The sequence below is a fragment of the Melospiza melodia genome, chromosome Z (assembly GCF_035770615.1).
Source record: "Melospiza melodia melodia isolate bMelMel2 chromosome Z, bMelMel2.pri, whole genome shotgun sequence".
Lineage (NCBI taxonomy): Eukaryota > Metazoa > Chordata > Aves > Passeriformes > Passerellidae > Melospiza > Melospiza melodia.
In genome coordinates, this window is record NC_086226.1 from 50,956,943 (window position 1) to 50,980,270 (window position 23,328).

At 39.6% G+C, this 23,328-nt stretch overlaps 1 protein-coding gene across 1 annotated transcript in view; it reads left to right on the forward strand.

Annotated features, from left to right (window-relative positions):
• Positions 1–23,328, forward strand: part of ADAMTSL1 (ADAMTS like 1) — a 311,100-nt gene that overhangs the window by 282,206 nt on the left and 5,566 nt on the right. Inside the window, exons 23-28 of the mRNA XM_063181380.1 lie at positions 1,790–1,969; positions 3,804–3,938; positions 16,117–16,317; positions 17,313–17,493; positions 20,531–20,738; positions 22,683–22,792. Of these exons, the coding sequence (XP_063037450.1) occupies positions 1,790–1,969; positions 3,804–3,938; positions 16,117–16,317; positions 17,313–17,493; positions 20,531–20,738; positions 22,683–22,792 (1,015 nt within the window). The remainder of the gene's footprint in view (positions 1–1,789; positions 1,970–3,803; positions 3,939–16,116; positions 16,318–17,312; positions 17,494–20,530; positions 20,739–22,682; positions 22,793–23,328) is intronic.

Sequence of the window (23,328 nt, forward strand, 5' to 3'; positions counted from 1 at the left end):
AAGATGAAGCTCTATTTATTTTAGTTTTATCACAAAGACAGTGTCATGGTTTTGATCAAGATTGTAAGCCAACGTTATTTCACTTGACATAAAATAATTTCTTTGTCTAGAGAGGTTAAGGAATATATTTTTTAACTATCGTTAGGTGATTATTGTCAATTCCAGACTTCTCCAAAACTAATCCTAGGGGAACTGCCACTCAAAAGTCAGTCAAGAGTCTTCCAGATGCCTGTGACTGCCAGCTGGAGGATTTGCTCCAAGCCTCAGAAAGCCAGTAGCATTTTTGGTGTTGGTAACTTTACTACTGTGCACCATTTCACTTAAAAATAGGATGTGAGAGCAACGTCAGCATCACTAGGGAGCTTTCTGTTGATTTCAGTGCTTAAATTGTGCAGATATTCATTTGCATACCAGAAACTCCAAGCAATATGGCCCAGACTGTTACTGAAAATACAGTTTGACATGTAAGAAAGAACCAGGTTTTTAAATCTAGTTTGTAGGGCATTCTGCAATGCTAAAACGTCATGTGTAATTAGTGACTGTCGAGTCAGAACAGATTTGGAAGGGTGGCTTAAAATGTTACCTTCCTGTCCTTTACGTCCTTGTATCTTTGTTATTCTAATTTGTAGTTCTCTCAGTTCTCCTAAACAGTCCTTTCCTCTGTATTTCACCTACATACTGAAGATTTTATTTTCTAGTTCTTGCCTTGATTTACGGCCCGTGTTTATTCATCAGCTATACCAGATTGTGAAATATTATTCACCATTTCAAGAATGTTGCAGCATTGGAAACTAGTCACCACTGTTAGAAACTTGTATTGCAATGATTCCTTTCTCCCTGAGCCACTGGTTTAGCAAAATTATCTCAATTAGCTTACACAATTCTGCTTACTAGTATTCCAGGTGGGCTTTTTGTGCTGGATACATGCGCGTGGATGGAGGGAAAAGCTGAAGAAGAATAGGCTCGGGTAATTACTCACTACCTAAAGTCTTGCCTGCCCAGCAAAGTGAGTTCTGTTTCCAGCTGGCACCTCTCAGACTCTGAGTCTCTGTGACACTTGTGCAAGGGAAGCAGTCAGCCCTCTGTCCTCTGGCACCCGCCGTTGCCCAGCAGAGGTGGCTGAGAGGCTCTTGCCACCCCTTGCAGCAGTGATGTGACACGGTGTGTTTGCTCATCCCTGTGCTGGCTTCCTCCAGCTCCTATCTCGAGGCTGTGTGTGTCACTGGAGGTGGGAGCTCAAAAGAAAATAAAACTGCTGCTCATTGACATACGCTGCTCATCTTCCCCAAAGCAAACTGCAGGAACAGCTGTACCTGCAAATCTCCTGTTAGTGTGGAAACATTGAAGGCAGGGGAAGGACATGCTTGTAGAACGCAGTTAGAAAAACGTTTTTGTGGCATTGGTGTAGACAATTTTGTAGGCAGTCTTCTAAATCTAAGAATCTTTCTTAGATTTAACAGCAATACCTCAACATTAAGGGGATCTCACTTTTAACCCCCGTTTCTTCTGCTGCTAGTGAAATGGAGAGGAATCTGCCTTTATAAACTAGGACTATCTGAGTAGCTGCCTGCGAGAAGCAAACTAGTTGTGTCTGTCTCTGTATTTATTTAGTTGTTTTATTTGAGTCGCTGCTCTAAAGGACTGTGACCATGTGAAATCTTCCTTGACCATTCCTCTTTTTCTTTAGCCTTCACTTAGTATTTCTCATGTCATCTTGAACTACTTGCCTTACAAATATTTTTGCCTTGTAATACTTGTGTTAGTTACATTTTGCCAATGTTTCTTCCAGGTGTTCCTGAAGCAAAAGTTACTTGGTTTAAGAACAAGGTCAAGCTGTCCTCTACTCACCATCTGCATAATGGGTTGCTGTTAATAGCAAATGTTTCTCTATCAGATCAAGGGTTATACTCCTGCAAGGCATCCAATCCCCACGGGGAAGTAACTGAAAGCTCCCAGCTGTTGGTTCTTGGTAAGTCTGGGGTATTTTGATATTTTGGACTGGCAACAGCAATAATGTGGCTACTGGCACATCCAGATGACAGAACTAATTGGTTGTTGTGGAAAGAGGAAATGGCATGCCGGCAGCCCTGTTCTAAAGAAAGCATCAGTCTCCATTTGTACTCTGGGCAGCATCAGCTTAAGCAAGGTGGTGGTAAAAGGAAAGTGGATAAGGAGAAAACGTCTAAGGACAGAGGTTGCACCTCCCAGTCCCAAGATACTCTCTCAGAATTGCTAGGTAAGAAAAGCATTTCTTAACCATGTCTTAAAGTGACTATATTAAAATGAGAGTGATGGCATTTTTCCCTGTGAAGTGCTCTGTCTCTGCTGAGCAATCTTCCCATTCAAGGCTGTGTGATACTGACACACCTCACAAAGGTCCATAAAATCAGTGTGCTTCTAAAAAGTACATCTCAAGTTCTGTGAATGGTGAATTTTACTTACCCCGTGCTTTTAAACACCAGACAGAAAGCCCATCTGTGTGATTTGAGAGTGGCAGCTGTGAGATGTGAGTGGAAGTGGTACCTGGTGGAAACTGGAATTGTGCGAAAGGCAATTGTGGGAAAGGCATTTCCTTTCCTACTAACTCATCTTCTATAATTTCTGCCTGCCTGGCAGATGACTGATCCAGACAGACTTTTTAAGTACTTTAGTAGTGCATTTGGTGGTGAAGTCTCAAATTTGGAAACCTATTCCCCACAACTGGGGCAGTACCATTAGAGCATCCACTACAGCTCTCATCTTTCATAACTAGCGAGCTTCCAGAGGATGTATAACAGTGAAATTTTCCCAGACAGTACTAAAAGGAAGGTTCACACTTTTCTCCCACTAATCCAGACTGACTCTAGAATATCAGTAAAAAAAAAAAATCTGGAAAAAAATCAGCTGAGTTTCAGCCTATAAATACTCCCAGATGATCTCTAAATCCTTTTCTGATCATTATAGATGGCTTAGCTTTTAAAGATGGTGAGTTACTGTGAGTTATGCAAGCTGCTTATGTTTGTAAGCAAATTACATTTTTAGCTCCTTGATGGAACAGAACAGTTCAGGTATCCTTGACCTGTACTCCAGGTGCTGAATGATATCAGCAGTAGAAAACTTGTATAATGGGTGCCGTGATCTAATTGAAAAGGGATGAAGCCACTGTTCATTTTGATCAAATATCACATCATTTTCATGACAAGCAGAATCGGGAATGCTAGGCGTTACCTGAATTTTTAAAATAGCATTGTGATTAGTAAACAACTAAATCCTGCAGTTCTCAGCATAGACTGATCCTCTTGAACTCTGAACTCTTAGTCCTTTGGAGTTCTGCCTAAGTATACCACAGGATCTGGCAGCAATATAACTATATTTAATTAGGGCTTGATCCAAGTTGTAGCAGACACTAAAAGTTTTTCATTAATTGTCATGAACATTTCCTTCATCCTCTACACTGTATATATTTACTTTTTCTTCCAAGCTGCTGTATCTCCAGATACCATATAACTCTGTCATGTATGAATAGGGACAACCAGAATGCTGTGGTAACCTTCGAAGATGATTTCTTTCAGTTTGTGGTCACAATGATACAGATGTTATTTTAATAATTTCTCCAGCACCTTACCTCACATGGGGCGAAGTTTCAGTAGTTATCCAAAGTTGCTTAATCTGCCCCTCTGAAATGGCAATGTATCAGCACAGTGAAAATTGCAGCAATATCTGGCGAGGGGGAGGTGGGAGGGGTAGTGGGAGAAGATGAGCGGGGTCGATGTCCCAAGATGTTTTCTGCTATAGTGTTGCTCATCGTCCCAATCTGTTACCAGAGCCTCCACGACCTCTTCCTTACCTAGAAGACTTGACAGCAGTGCTTAGCAGTGCTGGGCCCAGCACCCATTCAGTGCTGACTTCTCCTTCAGGAACAAAACTGACTGTCCGTCCAGGGAGCTCTGCTCTCATAGGTAAGTCAAGTGCTTTAAGATTTTTAAATTTTAAAGTCTTTAGAGTTTATATTACAATTACGCATCTGGTTAACCTTTACATTAAGGATTTGGTTGTCCAGACATGGGCACTGAGACAAAAGATGTCAAACCAATGGTTTGTTGTGCGTCATAATCACTGCCAAATTCTTTTTAGGCCTCAGAAATTTATTTTTAAAGAGAAGGTCCTTTAATTAGTCCAAAGCTGCATGCAGAATAAGGGGTCCATGGTGCCACCCTTTATATATATACAGCACCCTGTAAGAAGCAGTTCCTGCCCTGGAGAGATGGAATTATCCAACACAAAGACAGGGCAGATCAGAGTGCTACTTGATCTAAAAGAAGAGACATTGGTGGTTCTGTTTTAATTTTTCTTCTACATTTGAGTAGTTGCCTTTCCATATGCCTGCTACTCATGTTGTATATCCTTCTTCAGAGCCTTTCCCACAGTTTTGTCTATCCCTGTCTACATGTTTTGATCCTGCAAGCTCTCTGTTTTAATCTGTTCATTTTATTTGTCTTTCTTACTTCACACAATCAGTGCTTTACATGAAGCCATATAAGGAATCATTCATCCCAAATGAATGCTTTTCTTCTTTTCATCCTTTTCTGCCTTCCATATAGCTTTACCCTCTTTACACAGCAAGTTCTTCTTGTAAACTCTAAACTCCTGTAAACTTCTTTCAGATCTGTGGATGTGATTTGTTTGCAAAGTGATTATCATTCTTTTCTAAATTTCAGGGTTTATTTATTTTATGATTTCATTTCACAGGCTGCTTTGAAACTCTATTAATTGTCAGGCTCAGATTGGCAAGCAGCTTCCCTAATGAACACATTACTGCATACCATGAAAACGTGTCAAGCCCTACAGCTTCAGAACTATCTTTTCGCCTTTTGGGGGAAGGGATCTGAAACTTTTAGCAAGGGTTCTGCAGATGAGATGTCCTGAGTGTTAATACATCTCTGCACTTTCCAAAGCATTCTTTCCTCACATTTAATAGCAACTTTGAGATTTTATTTTCACACTGGAGACATTCTATTTATGTGTTTAGTTTTGTGTGGTTTACTTTTCCAAGTATCTGCATACATCTGCATACATTTGCAATGGCTTTTAGCCTGCAGCTCTGGATTACATTTCTGCTTGCACAAAAACTGCATTGAAATAGTCCTCAGTGGGGAAGATGTCATAGGTATTTACTAGCATTGAGTAAATCATTTTGAGTATGGTTTTATTATGCTCACTGATTTAAGACTGGGTCATACTCCTGTTTCATCCATTCCCTCTCAGATTTCCAAAAAGAGGACTTTAGGAGTTTCAGGCAGTTTTTATTGTTTAGAAGAAATAATTGAATGGCATAGGATTTTCTGCCCTGCATGTATACAACCACGTCCAGATCAACTTCATTTGGCCATGTTGCTCTGTACCCTGCTGTTTCACTTCATGGGCAAGGAAATTCCATGGATTGTAATTGCAAAATAGCAAACCAGCAAACCAATTCTTGAAGCAGTTCCCTCAACTTCACTGGAGTTTTACTGGTTTGAATTTGAGCCTTGTTATTATTCAAACCTAGGAAAATCTTCTGAGATATTTTTTCTAGCAAAATATCAGCATGGAGTAGGCTATCCAGTCAATTAGAAAATTGTCCATTGAGTCTTCCATTCTACTACCCACCCAATCAACTTTAATCATGCTAAGCCTTTCATCATTTATTATGTTGAGGTGTTGGCTCTACATTTTCTGGATGTCCCGTATAAGAACTTTGGTTATATAAATTGCTATATATGAGATCCCTTATCTGTGCTACTGTTAGGCACCAGTATCTCTTGGGACTCAAAAGGTATTCAATTTGACATGTATTTGGAAATCTGGCATATGAAGAATTGTTGAGTAGTGAAGGAAAATAGGATATGTGCAAAGGAACAAAGTGAAATGTGAAGAAAAGGAGTGATAACGAGCTCTGGGTGAACATTTTATTTTACTGGAGTTAAAGACAACAGAGTGAAAAATGATGTTAGAAACCTGGATAAAGTCATGCGTGGGTTTGCCAGAGTTTAAGAAAAATGGGAGTCAAAACTTCATTAATCACTGGTTTCATGCCTTGGGGGTTAAAAAATGCAAACAGCAAATATTAATACAGTAATGGAAATCTAAAACTACAGATGAGAACTTGCTTGGAAATTAACACATCTGCATCAAATATTTAAAAATTGATAAAATGAGCTGCAAGGCAATAAATAGAACTTCCAGGTTATTATACATGCTATACATTATCTTTTACAAAGTGGATTTGTGCAATGCTTCCACCATCATTTCAACCATGTAAAATTAGCTTGCTGTCTGGAATCATCTCCTATGGGTTTCTTCTACTTAAATTCCAAGGGGGTTGCTGAAGATAAAGATCAGTGTCACAACACACGCATATCTGGTTTGGAGGTTTTCCTTCTTATTGCAAGAGTCATTGAGAAGTCATTTATGTGCCTTCACAGTAAAAGCAGAGGAAACTATCTGTTAAAAGACCCATGCCTTGCTCAACAGAGTCAGCAACATTTTTATCTTATATACTTCTTTTGCGTCTAAAGTTTTGATATTCCAGCCAGCTTTCTAGGCCCAACTCATCATTCAGTTGAAGAGCATGATGTAGATGGTGGCTTGCACAGAGAGATGCTTACCCTGCTCCTTCATGAATGTTGAAAATGTGCAGAGTACTGCAGTCTGCCCCAGTTCTCTCATTCATTGTCAGGTTGCGTAGTAGTCACTTGTCTGTTACCTGCAGATCACACACCTGAAGGACAGGACTATCTCCAAAGCAGAGCTAGAACACCCATGAACTTGGAAATATTTCTGGGTTTTATAGTATTGCAAATTTGCAGTCAGTGATGAGCCACAGACTGTCATGCACATTCTGATGTTCATGACAGACACACAAAAAGACTTTACATTATACATAAGATAAAATACAGTTGATTTCTGAAGTGACACAAATTTACATTTGTCTAGAAAGTTTTCACATTAGGTCTTAAACTTATTAGTGTTTCTGTCTTTGGGACTTTTTAAATTTTGATTACATTTTTCCTGAATGTTGGTGGTGAAAATGTTATAAGGAACATCACTCTTTTCACCTCAGAAAAAGTATTTTGTTTGTCACCTGGTAAAAAATTTTGGGTTTTAAAAATATTCATGACCATTTGACCTCTCTCAATTCTGATTACTTCATGGTGCTATCTTTTGAAATTATATGAACATACTAAGCTCATGTATTTTCAGTAGTTTATCAATGCTACAATTTTTTTGCCAAGTCCTTAGACACATTTCCATGAGTCTTCATTTCTATGAATGTTAATAGTGGCAGAAACCAAGCTTGTAGGATCCAGAGTTCCTGACTTCTAAAACTCCTGCAGAAAATGCTTTGGGCCTGTCAAGAATATGTGCTTTCATTTGGGTTTAAGCTTGTTATTTCCTGTATTTGAATATAATTCAGTGGAAAACTAAGGATCTTACAAATCCTCATGGAGATTCACTACAACTTCTCATATATATTGTGTTATTATTGGAGACCAATAATCAACAGACTTGACAAAAGACGCAAAATACGATTTTAAAATACGTCCTTGTTTCAGCACTGAAAAATACTGAACATGTTGTAATTGTTTGTACAGTGAAAGATGAAGCTTTAATGACCCTGACATCTATACATTAGTTATATTTAAGTGAGAGTTTTGCAGGAACATTGGAAAAAGTTTCAGAAATAAATACTTCTAGGAATATGAACATGTAGTACTCCCTGTAAATTTTCAGACTGAAGTAAAGAAGGCAGAAGAAAAATGGTATTGTTGGGAATCTGATAATATGAATAAATGGGGAAAAGCCTAGGCAGTTATTTGAAGTCTGATTCCCATCCCTCCTTACTTGTAAGGGATACTGAAAATTACTCTGAAGTTAGATCACAACGTGTATTTTTCTATGACCAGAAAAGTACAGTCAGTTGTAAAAAAAAAAGGGAATACTGCTGCACTGTATTTCTTGTGTTCTCCTTGATTACTTCCATATTTACTCACTTCACAAATTAGAACATGATTTTACTGTCAGCACTGCAAACATAGTTCTAAAAAGCAGGTTTCTTTCTGGTTTTATATGTTATCCCAAATGACCACAGAATTAGAGCAGCTTTGCTGCCAATTTCACTACTGCTTCAGAAGATGACCAGCTGCACAACAAAGTTTGTTCTGCAAATATCAATATTTGAAATGCAGCTCTTTCTAAGACAAAGCGATAAAAACTTTTTCACTCAAAAGGTACAAAGGATTTCTCTGTACCAAATTTACTGTATTTCATTCTCATTTTTCTTTTACTGGCAGTGGCATATCCCACTCATTTTCCAGTAGAATTGCTTAGGTTCCCAGAAGACCACCCAGAAAGCAGAATCAAAAAAGAGTCACCTTGCTTACAATGGTCAGCCTTCTGAGTTTGAATAAATTACTTATTTAAGAGGCCAACTGCCTTGGTGCCAAAGCCCAAAGTTTAGGGTAGGGGTCAGATTTTTTTTTATTATTTCAGACTAGTACTGACTAGCTTCTGACTAGTACTTGCCAGTAGGTTTAAGGGTTGTCTAGACATGATAGCAGACAGAAAAATTAACCTAGATGTTTCTGCATGCTCTTGATGCATTATAGTGAGCCAAATGTACAGCTGACTAATTTAGGAGAAGAACCAGATCAGATAGATAGACTAATGTCAGGATCAAACTCTTTCAAGCAGAGCCAGAGAAGTCAATGCTGCAATTGCTTGCTAAGTACTGTGCCACAACATCTGGCTCCATAGGACTGACACTTGGTCAAAAATCAGTGTGAAAAGCAATAAATTATCCCAATAAACACAACTGATCTCATCAGTACAAATTTCTTCAGTTTGCTGATGTACTCAAGAGCAAGGATATGTTTTCTTGTAATTCCACTTTGCTCTTCCCATCTCTGCCATGAGCCTGTTTTTAATTTTCCTATATTTCGGAATTATTGCTGAATTAAAATTTGAAGAAGAAATGCAAAATAATTGCAATCTGCACAAAGCTGGCAAAAATAAAATTTGTGAGTAATTTTGCAGCTAAACTGGCATCTGTGCTCCCCTTAAGGAAAAAGACAGCTGCAGAAGCTGTGCATTAGGATTCAGATAAAATCATGAATATCCAAGAAGTATTTTGCACTATGCAATTTTTTTCCCTCCTCATTCTCTGTAATAAATTGGCCATCATGTTTGAAAATAAGTTCTAAGAATATTTTTTAGCAACTTTATTTGATAAACATTATGTCTAGTGCAATGAGGATTAAGTACCAGGTAAATTCATGGGATAGCCTTAATTTTGTTATCTGTTTCTTTCAATTTTTGTCTCAGTGAAAAGTCTTCTTTGTCACTGTATGTGTGAGAATTCCCAGGTATATGACCTTTCTGTAAAGACTAGAATTAAAATTAACATCAAGAAAATGTGCCATTATCTTTGCATTTAATTGCCTGATCATATACTATCACATTGATTATATCCTAAATATTGTATAAAGTTCACAGAGTGTTGCAGGATCTTCCTTCGACATCAGAGCACAGCAGACTGTGTCAGACTACACTGTAGTATTGCATGGAAATGTGAGGCTTTTCTTTTGCATATACACACCGTGTACATTTTGGGTTAAAAATTACGTGATGATGATGCCTCTGAATGGTTGAAAATTTTGACTGCATTAGAACGGTGTTTGTTTTTCAGGCAATCAGACACTAGTCCAGCCACTGCCAAGCTCTGAACACAGGGTGAAAAGAGTGATGTCCTCTAGGCAATCTGCCACTTTGATTTTTTTCCTGCCTGCTGTTCTGTGGCATGAATGATCTAGTCTGACAACAACTGATCTATAGTAGTGGTCAAAAATGCTTCCATATAATATAATGTCACTCTGCTGAATTTTGAGTTTGTTGTAAGAGTTGCAGCCCTTGAACTTTTGTCTTAAGCTTTACCTGAATCACTGACCTAGATTTTTTTCTAATGAAAGTAATGCAGAGTTCCACTGAGAAAAGTCATTGTGGCTACATAGACGTATCAGACTTGCTGAGGGTGTCCTGATTTGGAGACCTCCCCTTCTGCCAGCTTCTTTCACATAAAAGGTCTTTTAGACTCTTGCAAAATTTGATAATTATTCTAAAGTAAGTATTAAGGGAGTCTGAAACACTATGGGATTTCTGGCATGATGACCAGAGGACTTCTCGATTACAAGTTTTGAAGCAACCTGTCCCTCTGTGATAGTCCTCACATCTCTCGGAAGGGCAGAAGTTACAGCCTCAATGGAGCAAGCATCACTGCCTTTCCCAAACCATCTGCCCTCTACCTCGTCTGCTCTGCATTTTTTATTTTCCAAGTGCCACCTGAGATGCTGTATCAAAATGTAGCAAGTTTATATTGGGTTATGAAACAAAGAAAAATTATACAGCGGCACTGACATTTGCCACTTGATAATTGCATTATGTGCCAGCTCTTGCTCTGTCTTTTGTTGAGCTCCTTGTGCTGTAGTTGATCAGTGCTTGTTCCATGAGCCTCATCTGACTGCCATTTTTCTCCACTTAACCTGGAGCTGTGGCAGTGGTGGGGTAGAAGTTTACAGTTTAACTCCTTTTCTGTTTTTGTCATGAACTTAGTAAGTTAATGACAGAACTAAGAGCTATCAAAGTTAGCTCAGGTGGTCATTTAAGTGTGCTGTATCCATTATTGTAGGCTTTGATTTTTGATTTGCTGCTGCAGATTGTCTTCAGAACAGTCCTTATTAATACATGATTCTCAGTGTGTAGGATTTCTGTTGTCAGACTAAGTTTCAGGAAACAGTATTTACTACTACAGCTTGAAAATTCCCTTGCTTTTTAATGGCCCCACCATGTGTCTGTGTATTTGGGAGCACTTTTTACAGCCACTGTGGGGCTGGGAATGAGCCTGACTCAGTTTTGGTTGAATACCAGGTATATTTGCAGTGCAATGTAAGTGATGCCTAATAACATCAACATGTGTGGCATGTGTTACCTTGGGTAGCCAGTTGAGGTGTTTTGAGAACTGTTAAAACCCATGTCATATGTTTAGTATAGTATGTTTCAACTGCACCTTTGGAGCCATAAATAGTTATTTAAATGCCTTCTTTTATTTTCTTTTTTTTTTTCTTTCTTTTTTTTAAGTGCTACTGTTATCAACTCAATTGGCTTATTTCAAGAATTCCTATTTCATTTTGCTTGTTTAGCATAAATTCATGTTATTTGCATTCCCTTAAAAATTATAAGTAAAAGTTGTAATTATAAAAATATTAATTCTTTCTTTTGGGATTTTTTTTGGATCCCATTGCTTCTTGTAAATTTTATTTCATTCAGTGTGTGAAGGCAATGAGAAACAATTTGTATAATAGAAAACAGTTAAGTGTCTGTCACTTTATAATATATTGAAAGATCTTTCTCCATAAGAGAAACTACAAAGAGATGTCTCTTAGTTTTGCCTCTTCAGCAAAACAGATATTACATACATATGACTTTCAGACATGGTCTTACCTACCTTCAGTTGGTTTAAAAGTTGTATACATCCCATCAATTTTTCATCCTTTTGTTAGATACAGGATGGAATTGAATTTTAACTCCATTCCATTTAATGTGCATTTCTCATTTCAGTCAGCTAAGGAGGAAATAAGCCCTGACAGGAAACTGGAGAACTGTTTCTCACTACCAGTGATCACCTGCACAGTGTGAGCACAGTAGCACAGTGTCAGCCACAGCACAGCAGTTCAGCACCACACTTGTAATCTATTCAGATTGGTATCTGGCTTCTCCACAGTTTGTTCAAAGCATTTTGTTCCTCACTTCATCCTTAATCTTGTTTCTATTTTGAAAGCATACTTTATTTCCTTAAATGTAGAGTTTAGAGTGGAAATACTGTTGTGTTTTCAAGTCCTGTAGCAGCATTAATATATAAGTATTGCTTTAATACCATTTATTCTGGTCCACAACTCTTTTCTGTTAGAGTTCAGTAAAATAACACAGAAATACAAAATCAAAGAAACTACTTGATCTTGGCCTGAAGTCTTCACTCAGATTCCATCTTTAATAAATATTAGAAACATTTCCTGGGGCTAATCATCCTGTCAACAGTAAATTAGAGAGTTATTTGTTAGACAAAAATGAAGACATGAAAATAATCTATTTTTAAGAAGAGACACCTATTCTAAAGGCAGTGTTGTATTTTTTTTAATTTACTAAGTACATTTTCAAATGTATTTAGTACTTGCAAAATTCACTTAACATTTTTACCATTGTTTTCTGTGCAGTATCAGGCTGCCAAAAAGAAAAGGAATCCTAAGATCAACAGCCTTTGCGCTTGTTTTTGTCAGGTCTGAAAGTGCAAAAGTGGTGAATGGTTTGTACTTTGTCCTCCTAGTCTTAGCAAGTTAGCCCTTTCTGCAACTACAGTCATCGAGAAACTGTTGCAGAGGTGTAGTGGGGAGCTGAATTTGGTCTGGAGTGTGCATTTATTCCTTTCTCTAGAGAATCTGTTAGAGTTGTTGTGGAACGTCAGTCTTCCAAATTTCCAAACTTGCCCTTGTTATCCTTGAAATACTAACATTTTCCCCTAAGATTCCATTGTTATTAGATTTGTGTTTCTGTCTCCAGCTTTTGCACATCAGTGGCTCATCCTGGCTTTAAATGAATTCAGAGTCCCAGTTATCTTTGGAAGGGAGGATGAAGGCAATGTTTTCTCTCTCTGCTTAAGGACTGAAGGTGAAAGGCCCTTTCATGCCTGAACTTTGACTGCTCAAAACAGTCCCAAAAATGTGTTCCCTGATCATCTTCCCAAGGGCTCCAACGCCCGAAAGCTCTGCAATAGCTGTGCTGTCTGGAAACAAAGCTATTCCTTCTTAGTCATTATAGGGATGGGGTTTGAGCTTTGAAAGGATAAAACAGTCAATGTCCACAGGGACTGGGGAAATAGAACGTATTAGCAATCTGCATTAAATTGTATTAAAATTATTCCTGGAAGATAGGAAGGAGATATTGATGGAACATGTGATTTTATTGTATTCCAGCTCTCACTTACTATGCAAAAAATATTATCCACAGCCTGTGAATCCACATGGGAAATGTATAAGAGATGTCACTTGTGAAACATGAGTGATAAGTATTAGTAAAGTTTAACTGTTAAGTAATAATTACGCACTGGTAGTGCATATCTAGGCAATAGTTTTGGGGAGTTTTCCCCCATATTACTGATTACTGGCTGTTACTTTAGTTAATATTTTATATATAAATTTTGAAAGAAGAAATGCTATGTAAGACTAGTAAAATAGTCAGTACTAAGACGGTAGTGTTTTTCCTAACAATATTTTTTTAAAAGAAAAACAGCATGAACCAGGACCATCTGCATGCTGAATTCAGGTTGATCTCATCTGTGTGTAGCATCAGGCTGACCTTTCTGCTTTCTGCATTTACGCTCTGCAGAGTCTTGCAAATGGAAACAATAAAACTGGGCTCACAGCGTGTCGTGGCTGTATGCTGACCTGTGGAAATCACTACACTAGTCTTAAAGGACAAGTAAACTACAAAAGAATTGGAATAATCTAGGCAAAAGCCATATAGCCACTTTTTAAGTTTGTCCATTTCCTCTATATTCCTTTGTCTTTCATTGTTTTTACTTAGGCAACCTTTAAACTATAAGGCTAAAACCTTTCATGTCACTCACTCACTTGAGAATGATTGTCTTGGAAACTGCAAAAGTTATTTTTGAGCAAAAGTGGAAAAAAAATGAAACTGCAGGAATAAATAGAAACATTTATTCCCTTACAAAATTAGGGACAGGGAATGAGCAGCAGAGAATGCTGTGTCTTTATTGTCAGGAAGGGAGTGCTGGGTAGAGATAACTGCCAAGGATAAAACTGCATTAGACCTTGCCAAAGAAATTAAAAGAAATAGCGGACTCTTCACCCCTATAAATACAAGTAAAAAAAGGGAAGAGGTGAAATCACTGGGGGCAATCTGCACTCTGTCCTTCTGCCTTTTTACTCCCCCTTTTTCCTTATTTTTAAACACTTACTTGCATTTACTAGTTCATTTCCAGTACAACTTTGTCATTGTGACTGCAGAGTCTACTGTGCACGTGTCAGTCTTTTGCCCGGGAGCCCTTGCTCTCTGAAATACCAGTTTCACGGGGTGAATGAGTCCCAGTGGGCAGCTGTATCCAGCCCACACCCTTCCCCACTGTGCACACAGGCGGGGTTTGACAGCAGCAGGGAACCAGCATAGACTCATGTAGCCACTGCTTCAGTGAGAGCCCCAGTGGCAGACAGTTTCTCCACAGTGTCTGGATCTGCCCCTCAGCATGAAAATGGCCACAGGTCACCACTTTTTGGCATCTTCTACCTTGTGTGAGACCTTCTGACCTATAAGCAAGACAACTTCAGTTTTGCTGAGCAAGAGAGTATCTTCTGTCATAGGAATAGTGTGGTTGGAGGTATGATTCCTAGCAAAAAGCTAGGAATAAGTAGAAAAGTAAAGGCTATAGTAGCCCAGTCCCCTAGTGTTAGTTTACGGGTATAACCAAATTCAAAAGAGTCACAAGGGTTCCTAAATGAAGTAATGAGTTCCTTAAGTCAAGGATTTGGTCTTAATGATGTTTGAAAATCAACTCTTCAACCTTCCTGAGCAGATTAATGGCAATGGTATTTTCTTGTAGGAACTTTACTTGTCCAGTATATGTTAAAGTTCTCCTCAGGTGGACCAATAAGAATGGAAAGAAGAGCAGTAACAAAAATGTCATGTTGCAGAATTTATTAATTGTGTCGTGCAGCTGCAGAGACTTCACATTCACATCTTCATTTGTCTCAGTGAATAATAAATTGTAATCAAATTACACGGAGATGGCAGTATTGAAATATCAGCTGAAGGATTCTTCCTTTGTCTTTACAGTATTTTAAATTCATACTCTTCCTTTTTTTATCCCATTCCTTTTGAGCAGTACTCATGTGAAAGTTGATGTATATGTGTTATGTTTGCTTATACAAGACAGTTCTTTCAGAAGGGATTTTGTATACAATATAGCCATTCATGCACATACATGTTAATATTAAAAAAAATATATAAAGCTTCAGTACAACCAACTAACCATCAGAATAGGTTACATTTGCAGAAACTTAGAGACCTTTCATGTCTCAGTGACATACATATCAGTGCAGGACAAGCCTAAACCAGAAGCACGCCTAGTAAAATATGCCATCCCTCAAATACAGCATTTCTGCCTCCTCACCCCTGCAATTGGTGGGGATGTGTTACACTGTGGAAATAACCTAATTCTTATTTTTTTTCCCCAGTAAATAGGCAAAAAACTTAGCTGGCTTTCTCAGGTTATACGAGTCTCACAGAAACTGGCAAAGCCTTCAGCTGATATGAGAACTACAGTAAGAAGTGTCTTGTAGATACACTTCCTTTCAGGTCAACAGACAAAGAACTCACTGAGAATTTAAATTTCATCATCTGTGCTGCTGATCCATAGATTTCACACAATGCTTTAGAACTTCAGGGTGTTTTCAGTTGCTGTTTCTGGTGTGATAAAAAAGAAAAAAAAAAAAAACCCAGCTAACAAACAAACATCAACAAAGCCAAACCTGTAAAGGCTCAATTTTATCTGTTTGGTTTTCCAACAGATTTTTTTTTCTTTTTTGTGTAACAAAAATTTCTGGCTTTTAATATAACAGAAACAATAAATAACATTTTAAAATGTTTTTAAAAGAAAGAGTAAGAAGAAGGTGGTCCTGCGGCTTATGTAGCAAATTTGGCGATCAAGTTGCATTTGTATTGCATGTTCAAGGATGGTCCTTGAGTTTATGCCAGGTTTATAACTCCCCTATCCCGCCTTTTTCAATACCAAAATGAGGATAATCAAAAATAGTGGGAACATTAGAAGGTCTGATATAAATAATTTCAAACTAATTATAGATTTTCCAATTTTCAGATTATCTGTCTTTTGGATTTTACAGAATTACTTTTTATCATTATGAGAAAGTGAGGAGAAAATGGGATGGAATCAACTCTTTCTCCTAATTTTGACCATTTCAAAGCATATACCTGGTTTAGTGATCAGCAGGTTTTTCTCATGTACCTGTTTTTTAGGTTGTGCTGTCGATGGGCATCCAACCCCAAACATCACCTGGCTTTACTCTGGTGAGCCTCTCAGCCTGCAACATCAACTCCTGGCAGCAGGACGGATTCTCCATATACTCAATGTCAGTGATTTCACTGATGGTGAATTCAGCTGCCTTGCTCAGAATGAGGCTGGCTCACTCACACAAGTAATGACCCTGGCTATACAAGGTAACTCTTCAGCTTCAGTCATTTCACCCTGGAAAGCTCTTGCCATGCACTTCCCTGCGCTGCCTTTCTCATACTGAACTTCTCCACTCTGGATTCATCACCATGGAAATCAGGAAAAAGGTGTCTTAATAACTTCTTGCCGTGGACATAGACTTTCAGGACTGTTGGGTACATTACAGTGTCTTAGGTTTTACTTTACCAAAATGACACCGGATATTTCTGCCCTGCTGAGCAAAAAACACACCTTCCTGATTCATGCTATTGTCCATTGAGCCTGGACAATTTTCTTGTCCAGAAATTCAAGACGGAGGTGGCAGGGTTTAAACCTCTTAAAACAGAAGCCCCTGTATTAATACACAAAGCTCAGTGTCTCACAGTCCCTTCTTCCTTGAAAACCCTTCACTTGTAAAAGTTCTTGAACTGTTTTTGTTAGTGATCTCCTAGAAAAGGTGATAAAGCCACAATAACACTGTGGTGCAGCTGGGGTGGAACAGAACATGCAGCTTTCATTGCTGTAACTGTCAGTGATGGAGAGGTGAAGAATTTAACTTTTCCTTCAATTTTTGCTATAAAATTGTGCATGTGTTGCTATTCCCACATTTATCTTCCCAAATGATCTGTGTGAACTGTCTGGTAAGGGAGATGGTGTTTCAAGATGATAGAGTCACAGATACTGCTGGGAACTACAGCTAAACGTATCTTTATTAAGTAACACACCTTTAAAAATACAGATGCTCACTGGTATCTGGCTTCACTTAATCGCCATACTATGTTATTAACTTTCCATGCCTGGTGCTTCTAAGCACCAAAAAACTGGGTTTGTTACACCAAAGGCAGTCAGGGGTTTGAATCAGGTGCCTTGCAGGTGTAGGCGTCTCTGTTTCACTGTATCCCTGTGTTTCACCCTGCAGAACTTCCTGAACCCTCTCCATTCTAATTAAATCCCTGCTGTCAGTTTTCCAGTGCTAACATGCCTCTCCCACACTTCCTGGCAGAGTACCGGTGGTCGGTGGACAGACTGACGCCTTGTTCGGCTTCCTGTGGCCACAGAGGGCTGCAGCTGCCCCAGCTGAGGTGCCTGCTGGATGGGGCTGAGGTCAACACATCCTACTGCAGAGAGACCCCCCAGCCATCTCTGCAGCCCCTCGCGTGCAACAGGAGAGACTGCCCTTCACGGTTCGTCTGGCTCGTGTGGGAGTGGCTTACGTGCATTTAAGATGCGCTGGAAGAGTTCTCTGTGCGGGTCATCACGCCACTGCAGCTTCTCTGGCCCCTGTTTGGAGAAGTCATGGCTAAAAGGGAGTTTTTGAGTGCTAAATCGAGACAGTCGGGATTTTGTAGCAGTGTTAGTGGAAAACTTTGACGGTATAAGGTAGAAAGAGAATTCACAGCTTGCAGTGTCTTGGGTCACACCCTGCGTTGGTCATAAATTTCATGCTTGTTCTGAACACTGAATGCATGGAAATTTTGTCACCCAAGACCTGTAGGATCATTTCTTTTTTGGCTTCATAGCAGTTTGCTCAATGACATAACAGACAAGAGGCTAAGTTTAGCAGCTATTTCATTATTTTATTCTGAATTCTTTTGTTGCTTGGAAATCAGTACAGGCAGGACTGTAGCTGCAGCTGCAAAGTATTCCCTTAGCAGGGTGAAAATATCTTTTGTAAAATGGGCACATCTCATAAGATCTAGTAGGCATGAAGGGGGCTGAGTTCTGCCCCTGTTTGGAGTCTGCTAGCTTGTGGAATTGTAATTCTCTACCCTTGTAGTCCCCAGGTTTTCACTTACTGCTATATACAAATGAGCCAGGACAGCTTGAAAAATTTCTGGCTACACCTAGATCTTCCTCTGGCACATCTCAACTACTGTGTCCAATTTCTGACCCCTCACTATAAGAAAGAAGAAGGACAGAGAAGCTAGTGAAGCATCTGGAGTACAAGTCCCATGAGAAGTGCCTGAGGAAGCTGAGGTTGTTTACCTTGGAGAAGATGGGGCCCAGGAGACCTTACCACTCTCTGCAATTGCCTGAAAGGAGGCTATAGTAAGCTGGGGGGTCAGCCTCTTCTTCCAAGTGACAAGAGAAATGGAATCAGCCTCAAGCGGCGCCAGGAGAGGTTTAGATTGGGTGTTAGGGAAAAATGCATCATGGAAAGGGTTGCCAAGCACTGGAACAGTTGGCCCAGGGAAGTAATTTAGTCATCATCCTTGGGCAAATTTAAAAAATGTGTAGATGTGGTGCTTAGGGGCATGGTTTTATGGTGGACTTGGTGTTGCTGGGTTAATGATTGGACTTGACGATAGTCAAGATCATGTCCAACATAAATGATTCTCTGACTTCGCCCCTCACAAAGTCTTTTTTTTTTTTCTGACACCCTTTGGTGCAGAGTATGTCTTGAGCTTATCCAGAGAGTCAGTGTAGTTTATGCTCCCTCCATATTAAAAATGTCCTGCTTCTGCATTTCAGTATCACCTTAGCTGAGTTGTGTAAACATGTTTTTCCATATTTTTCATGGTGTTATTCCCTCCTCTCCCTTATTTCCAATTTGGATGTGTTATGTTCCCGTATACAAGCACTTTAAAGTAGTGAGCATCTCAAGAGAAATTTAGTACAACTTCCCTCATTCAACAGACATTGGCTCATTCAACAGTGATTTGGGACTTGTGTTAAAAAACGACAGTCTAAACTGAGGCAAGGAGAGGTTCTAAGCAGCCTGATGAGAAGTGGCCAGATTCACCATTCTTGCTGTGTCTTGGGCATATTGCAAGTTTCTGTTTAATTAACTTTTAAAATATATTCCTACTCTTCTTTGCAGGCAAATGTTTTCTGAGTTGCCAGCTGAGTCATAAGAAAGAAACCAAAAGAGATTTGATGAAATATGAAACATGCTCATTAGCAGCAGTTTTCCTTGCTGTTGACAATAAATTCCATGGGAATGGTTTATGTCTTTTTATACCTTCCCTGAATTGTAATACAACCCCAAATCCTCCCTCAGCTCCTGAGAAACTGCTGAGATGTAAGCTTGGAAATAAAAGTTGATTGACATGCAGACCAGAGCTTTATAAGCAGTGCGGAAATTGCAGGTTCAGCCTCAGCCAACTGCATAAAAGTACCAGTGTTCTTGTTTTCCAGGTTGGGAATATGTTTGTTTATACTTGTTTCTGAGACCACTGGAGTTAATCACCCACAGAAGACAGAGAAATAGAAACGGATGTCTCTCCATGGGACTGGGGAATGCCTGTTGCCTATTTTGTAAAGTAATCATAAACACTGCTGGTGAGAGACGTGATAGGCAGTATTTTACTCCCAAAACCACACAGATCCTGCCAAGTATCCAGAAACTTAATGAAGCAAACTGCCGGCTTGACCATAAAACTGTTCAGAAAACTAACAATCAGTTGCATTCTCCCTATTCCTACCTAAGGCTTTCCCAAACCTGACTGTATAAGTGTTTCACCTAATGATCCTTACATTGACAAAATGCATTAGACTCTTATTTTCTGTTACTTACAGCCTTTTAGCTAGTTGGACTGGATTTTTTAAATGCCAGTACACAGGGATTCAGAGCCTCAGCCTCAGCTGGTAAATGCATAGTCTGAGCTTAAGAGGAAAGAGGAACAGTGTCCTTCCTTCCCTGGGCTAACTGTTCCTGAGCAATGTTCAGGCTTTTCTGGATTATGCCAGCTGTCAGGGATACAACAGAGGAGGCAGGTACCAGCAGGACCCAGCAGGCTTTTGACTGTTCTCTCACAAGTTTGAAGTGGCCTGTGAGTTACTCCAGCAATTACACAGAGATAGTTTTCCCTACTAAGGAATGCTGCTGGGCTAGTCCTAGCATTGTACTACAGCTTGTGACTGAGGCCTCATGGCACCATGGTGTAAGAGCTGACTTGCCCAACCCCTCTGCCAGGGCTACAAGTATTTACCGAGCCTCTAAAAACAGCTTTAAGGGCAAGAAAATGAATTCTGGGCCGAAAGAGCATTGAGAAAGATAAATTCATGAAAAAGTTGCCGTTTTCTCAATTTTCATCGTCTGAACAGTTCCCAGTGAAAACTGGGGGAGGCTGAGGCACTGAGGTGTTCCAGGATCATACCCTAAATGAGCCAACCCACTGTTGCCTATCTTTGGTGCAATTGACAAAGACCAGTTGATGCTGAGGATCCTGCAGACAAGGCACGTGCCTGCTCCCTGACCTGCTCTGCTGTCTCTCCCAGGTGGATGGTGACATCCTGGTCTCCTTGCACACAGAGCTGCGGTGGAGGCCTGCAGACACGGCGAGTGACGTGCCAGCGCCTGACAGCCAAAGGCAGCTCCATCCCAGTGTCCAACGAGGCCTGTGCCCAGGCGTCCAAGCGCCCTGTGGACACACAGAGCTGCAACAGGCAGCCCTGTGTTGAGTGGGCAGCCTCCTCCTGGGGCCAGGTAAGGAACAAAGTGGCCTTCCAAGGGCAGTCCCATAGTGTGGGCTAGAAAAAGAGACAGAAAATGAGCGTAGCGATTTTTCAACCTAGTATCTTTAGGTTATAGTTTGCAGGCTTTTGAGGCGGGAACCAATTTGTTCAGGTCCTTCTTTCTGTATCTGATGCACTGCCTGCTTGGATTTCTGTAGCTTCTCACAATCACTAGAAACACACACGAACGTGAACGTGCTTATGAACAGGGCTTTTACTACAGACCCATGTCCTCCGGCAGAATGGTCTGCATCTCCTTGTTACAGTGATTTTTGACACATCTGGGAAATAGCGTTCTTAATTTCCCTTACCAGCCTGTGAGAGTGCTTTCAGTCTTGACTGGCTGGATTCAGGACTGATGATTGTGATAAGGTTGAAGGCAGGAAGACTGTGCAATAATTCACTTTTACAAAGTTGCTGATTTTGCCTGAGAGTACCAAAAAGTGTGAGCTTTCTTGACTTGCTTCATGATGAAAGGCAGAATGGAGGGCTAAAAGCATTTTCAAACTACTTCCTGCTGCTTTGCAGATCTTCAGATTTTCTCTTGGCAGATTGCATTGCATCAGGGTTTTTTATAATGTTGATAGTAAAAAGTGCCTTCAGCTACTAGAATGTGTAATTATTAACTGCTTGAAAACACCTTTGTTTAAATCTTGAAAGGTGACTGAGTTATTGTAATACAAGTTAAGCTTGGAATTATCACTTAATATCAAAGAAGAAAATTTTCACTCCCTATGAAATTTCAGGAAAGGATTGGATCATCTTTGCAAAAACCATTATGGGCTATATTACTCCCCATGATATCATACTCATCTGAGACAGGCAGTTCGTTCAGAATTAATTTCTGAATTTTATACCTAATCTCTATGCATTGTGATATAATATTTATTCTACCTATCTTACAAAAAAAGGGTTCAGGTTCCACATGGTTGCATACTGCCTAGTCTCCAATCCAGAGAGTTATTATACGTAGTTAGGAATGTACACTGGTTCAGTAGTACATTGCTTGGTGGTATTATGGGGTATCAGCTCACCTGTTGCACAAGTGTAGCAATCAGCTTTCCCAGCTCACAAAGAAAATAAACAGCTTACCTGCTCTAGCCCTATCTCTAGAATTAGTTCCTTTCCTTCATTTAATGTTCCTGGCATTTTGTTCTCCACTGTGTAATCCCATGGTGTTTTAAGATAGTGATTGACACTAATGACCCCTTATTCAACCTTCAGTTTGTTCTTTGATATAATTTCCACACACTTAGAAAAACCAGTTTCCAATAGTTGATGCAATTTTAAAATAGCAGAAATACGTGCTTCATACCTATACCAAGTTATATTTTAATCAAAGGAGAGGATTAGGAGAGTTAAACTGAAATGTAATTGTTAAGCTTGAATATGTTAGGATGGCCTTAATTTTGGAGAAAGCTTGCATATCTTTTGTGCTCCTCATGCTTCCTGCTTTTGTTTATTGTCCTTCAATGCTTTTAAATTTTTCAATGGAGTGGAATATGTCCTTGGTTCAATGCATTCTTAGTTACTTGGCCAATTCACATGCCGCAAAATGCACAGTGAAAGTAGCGTATTGAGATTTCCTGTATGGATCATAGGCTCTTGGCTAAAGGCATGACAGCGTTTAATTACCCCTAACAGATGTATTTAAATTATTGAAGAGAAGAGTTAATGAATCTAGAGAGCAGATACAGAAATGTAGTTTAAATGCTGCTGGAGGAGAGTGAGGTGGAGCAGAAAATGGCTGCACAGTCTGCCTTCAAAGCTAGCAGAGTCCAGAAAGCAGCTGAAACCTCTTACTTTCTCAATAGTCTCTGAATGGCAGTATGCACTTTATTTCGCTAGCAGTTTTATAGAAAACGGAACTTGCCCTGTCTTTTACCTCCCCTGAGTGAATTTTCTGTGTTTGCAGTGTAATGGGCCTTGCATTGGACCACGACTGGCTGTACAGCACCGGCAGATATTTTGCCAGACCAAGGATGGGACTTCTGTGTCATCTGATCAATGCAGTTCCTTACCAAGGTAGGTACCAAGAAATGTGTTATGTCTGAACCCACAGCCCTTTTCAGAGATATTCAATGCACTAGCGACTTAACTGAAAACTTATCAGTTTCCCCTACGTGGTAAAGAGGTCATGCTGCAACCTGTACAGTATGTGTAACAAATCTTTTCAGGCTTACAGCCTGGAGTTCCCTATTTAATCCTAGGAGCTTCAGGCCAGTTGGCCAAAAACTAGAAAATCTTCTATGCATGCCAAATCCTGACTACAAGTCTGTGCTGTATCTTCTTAAGGTGCCAGTCTTCTCACTTATTTAAACACAAGCTGTAACAGAAAACAAAGGTTTTATTTTCTTGCAGGTTTTGTTTTCCTGCAGATGAACTCCACTTTCAACATTGTTATGACATGTGCTTTACATGAGACAGGTATACAAATTATGATTGATCATGACTGAATATTAATGTAATTGGCTTGTTGGCTCCCACTCTTGGTTTTTCACTACCTGTGTGACAAATAGATAGCAGCCAAGTGTGCCTGTATATCCTCTGTGAGACTATCT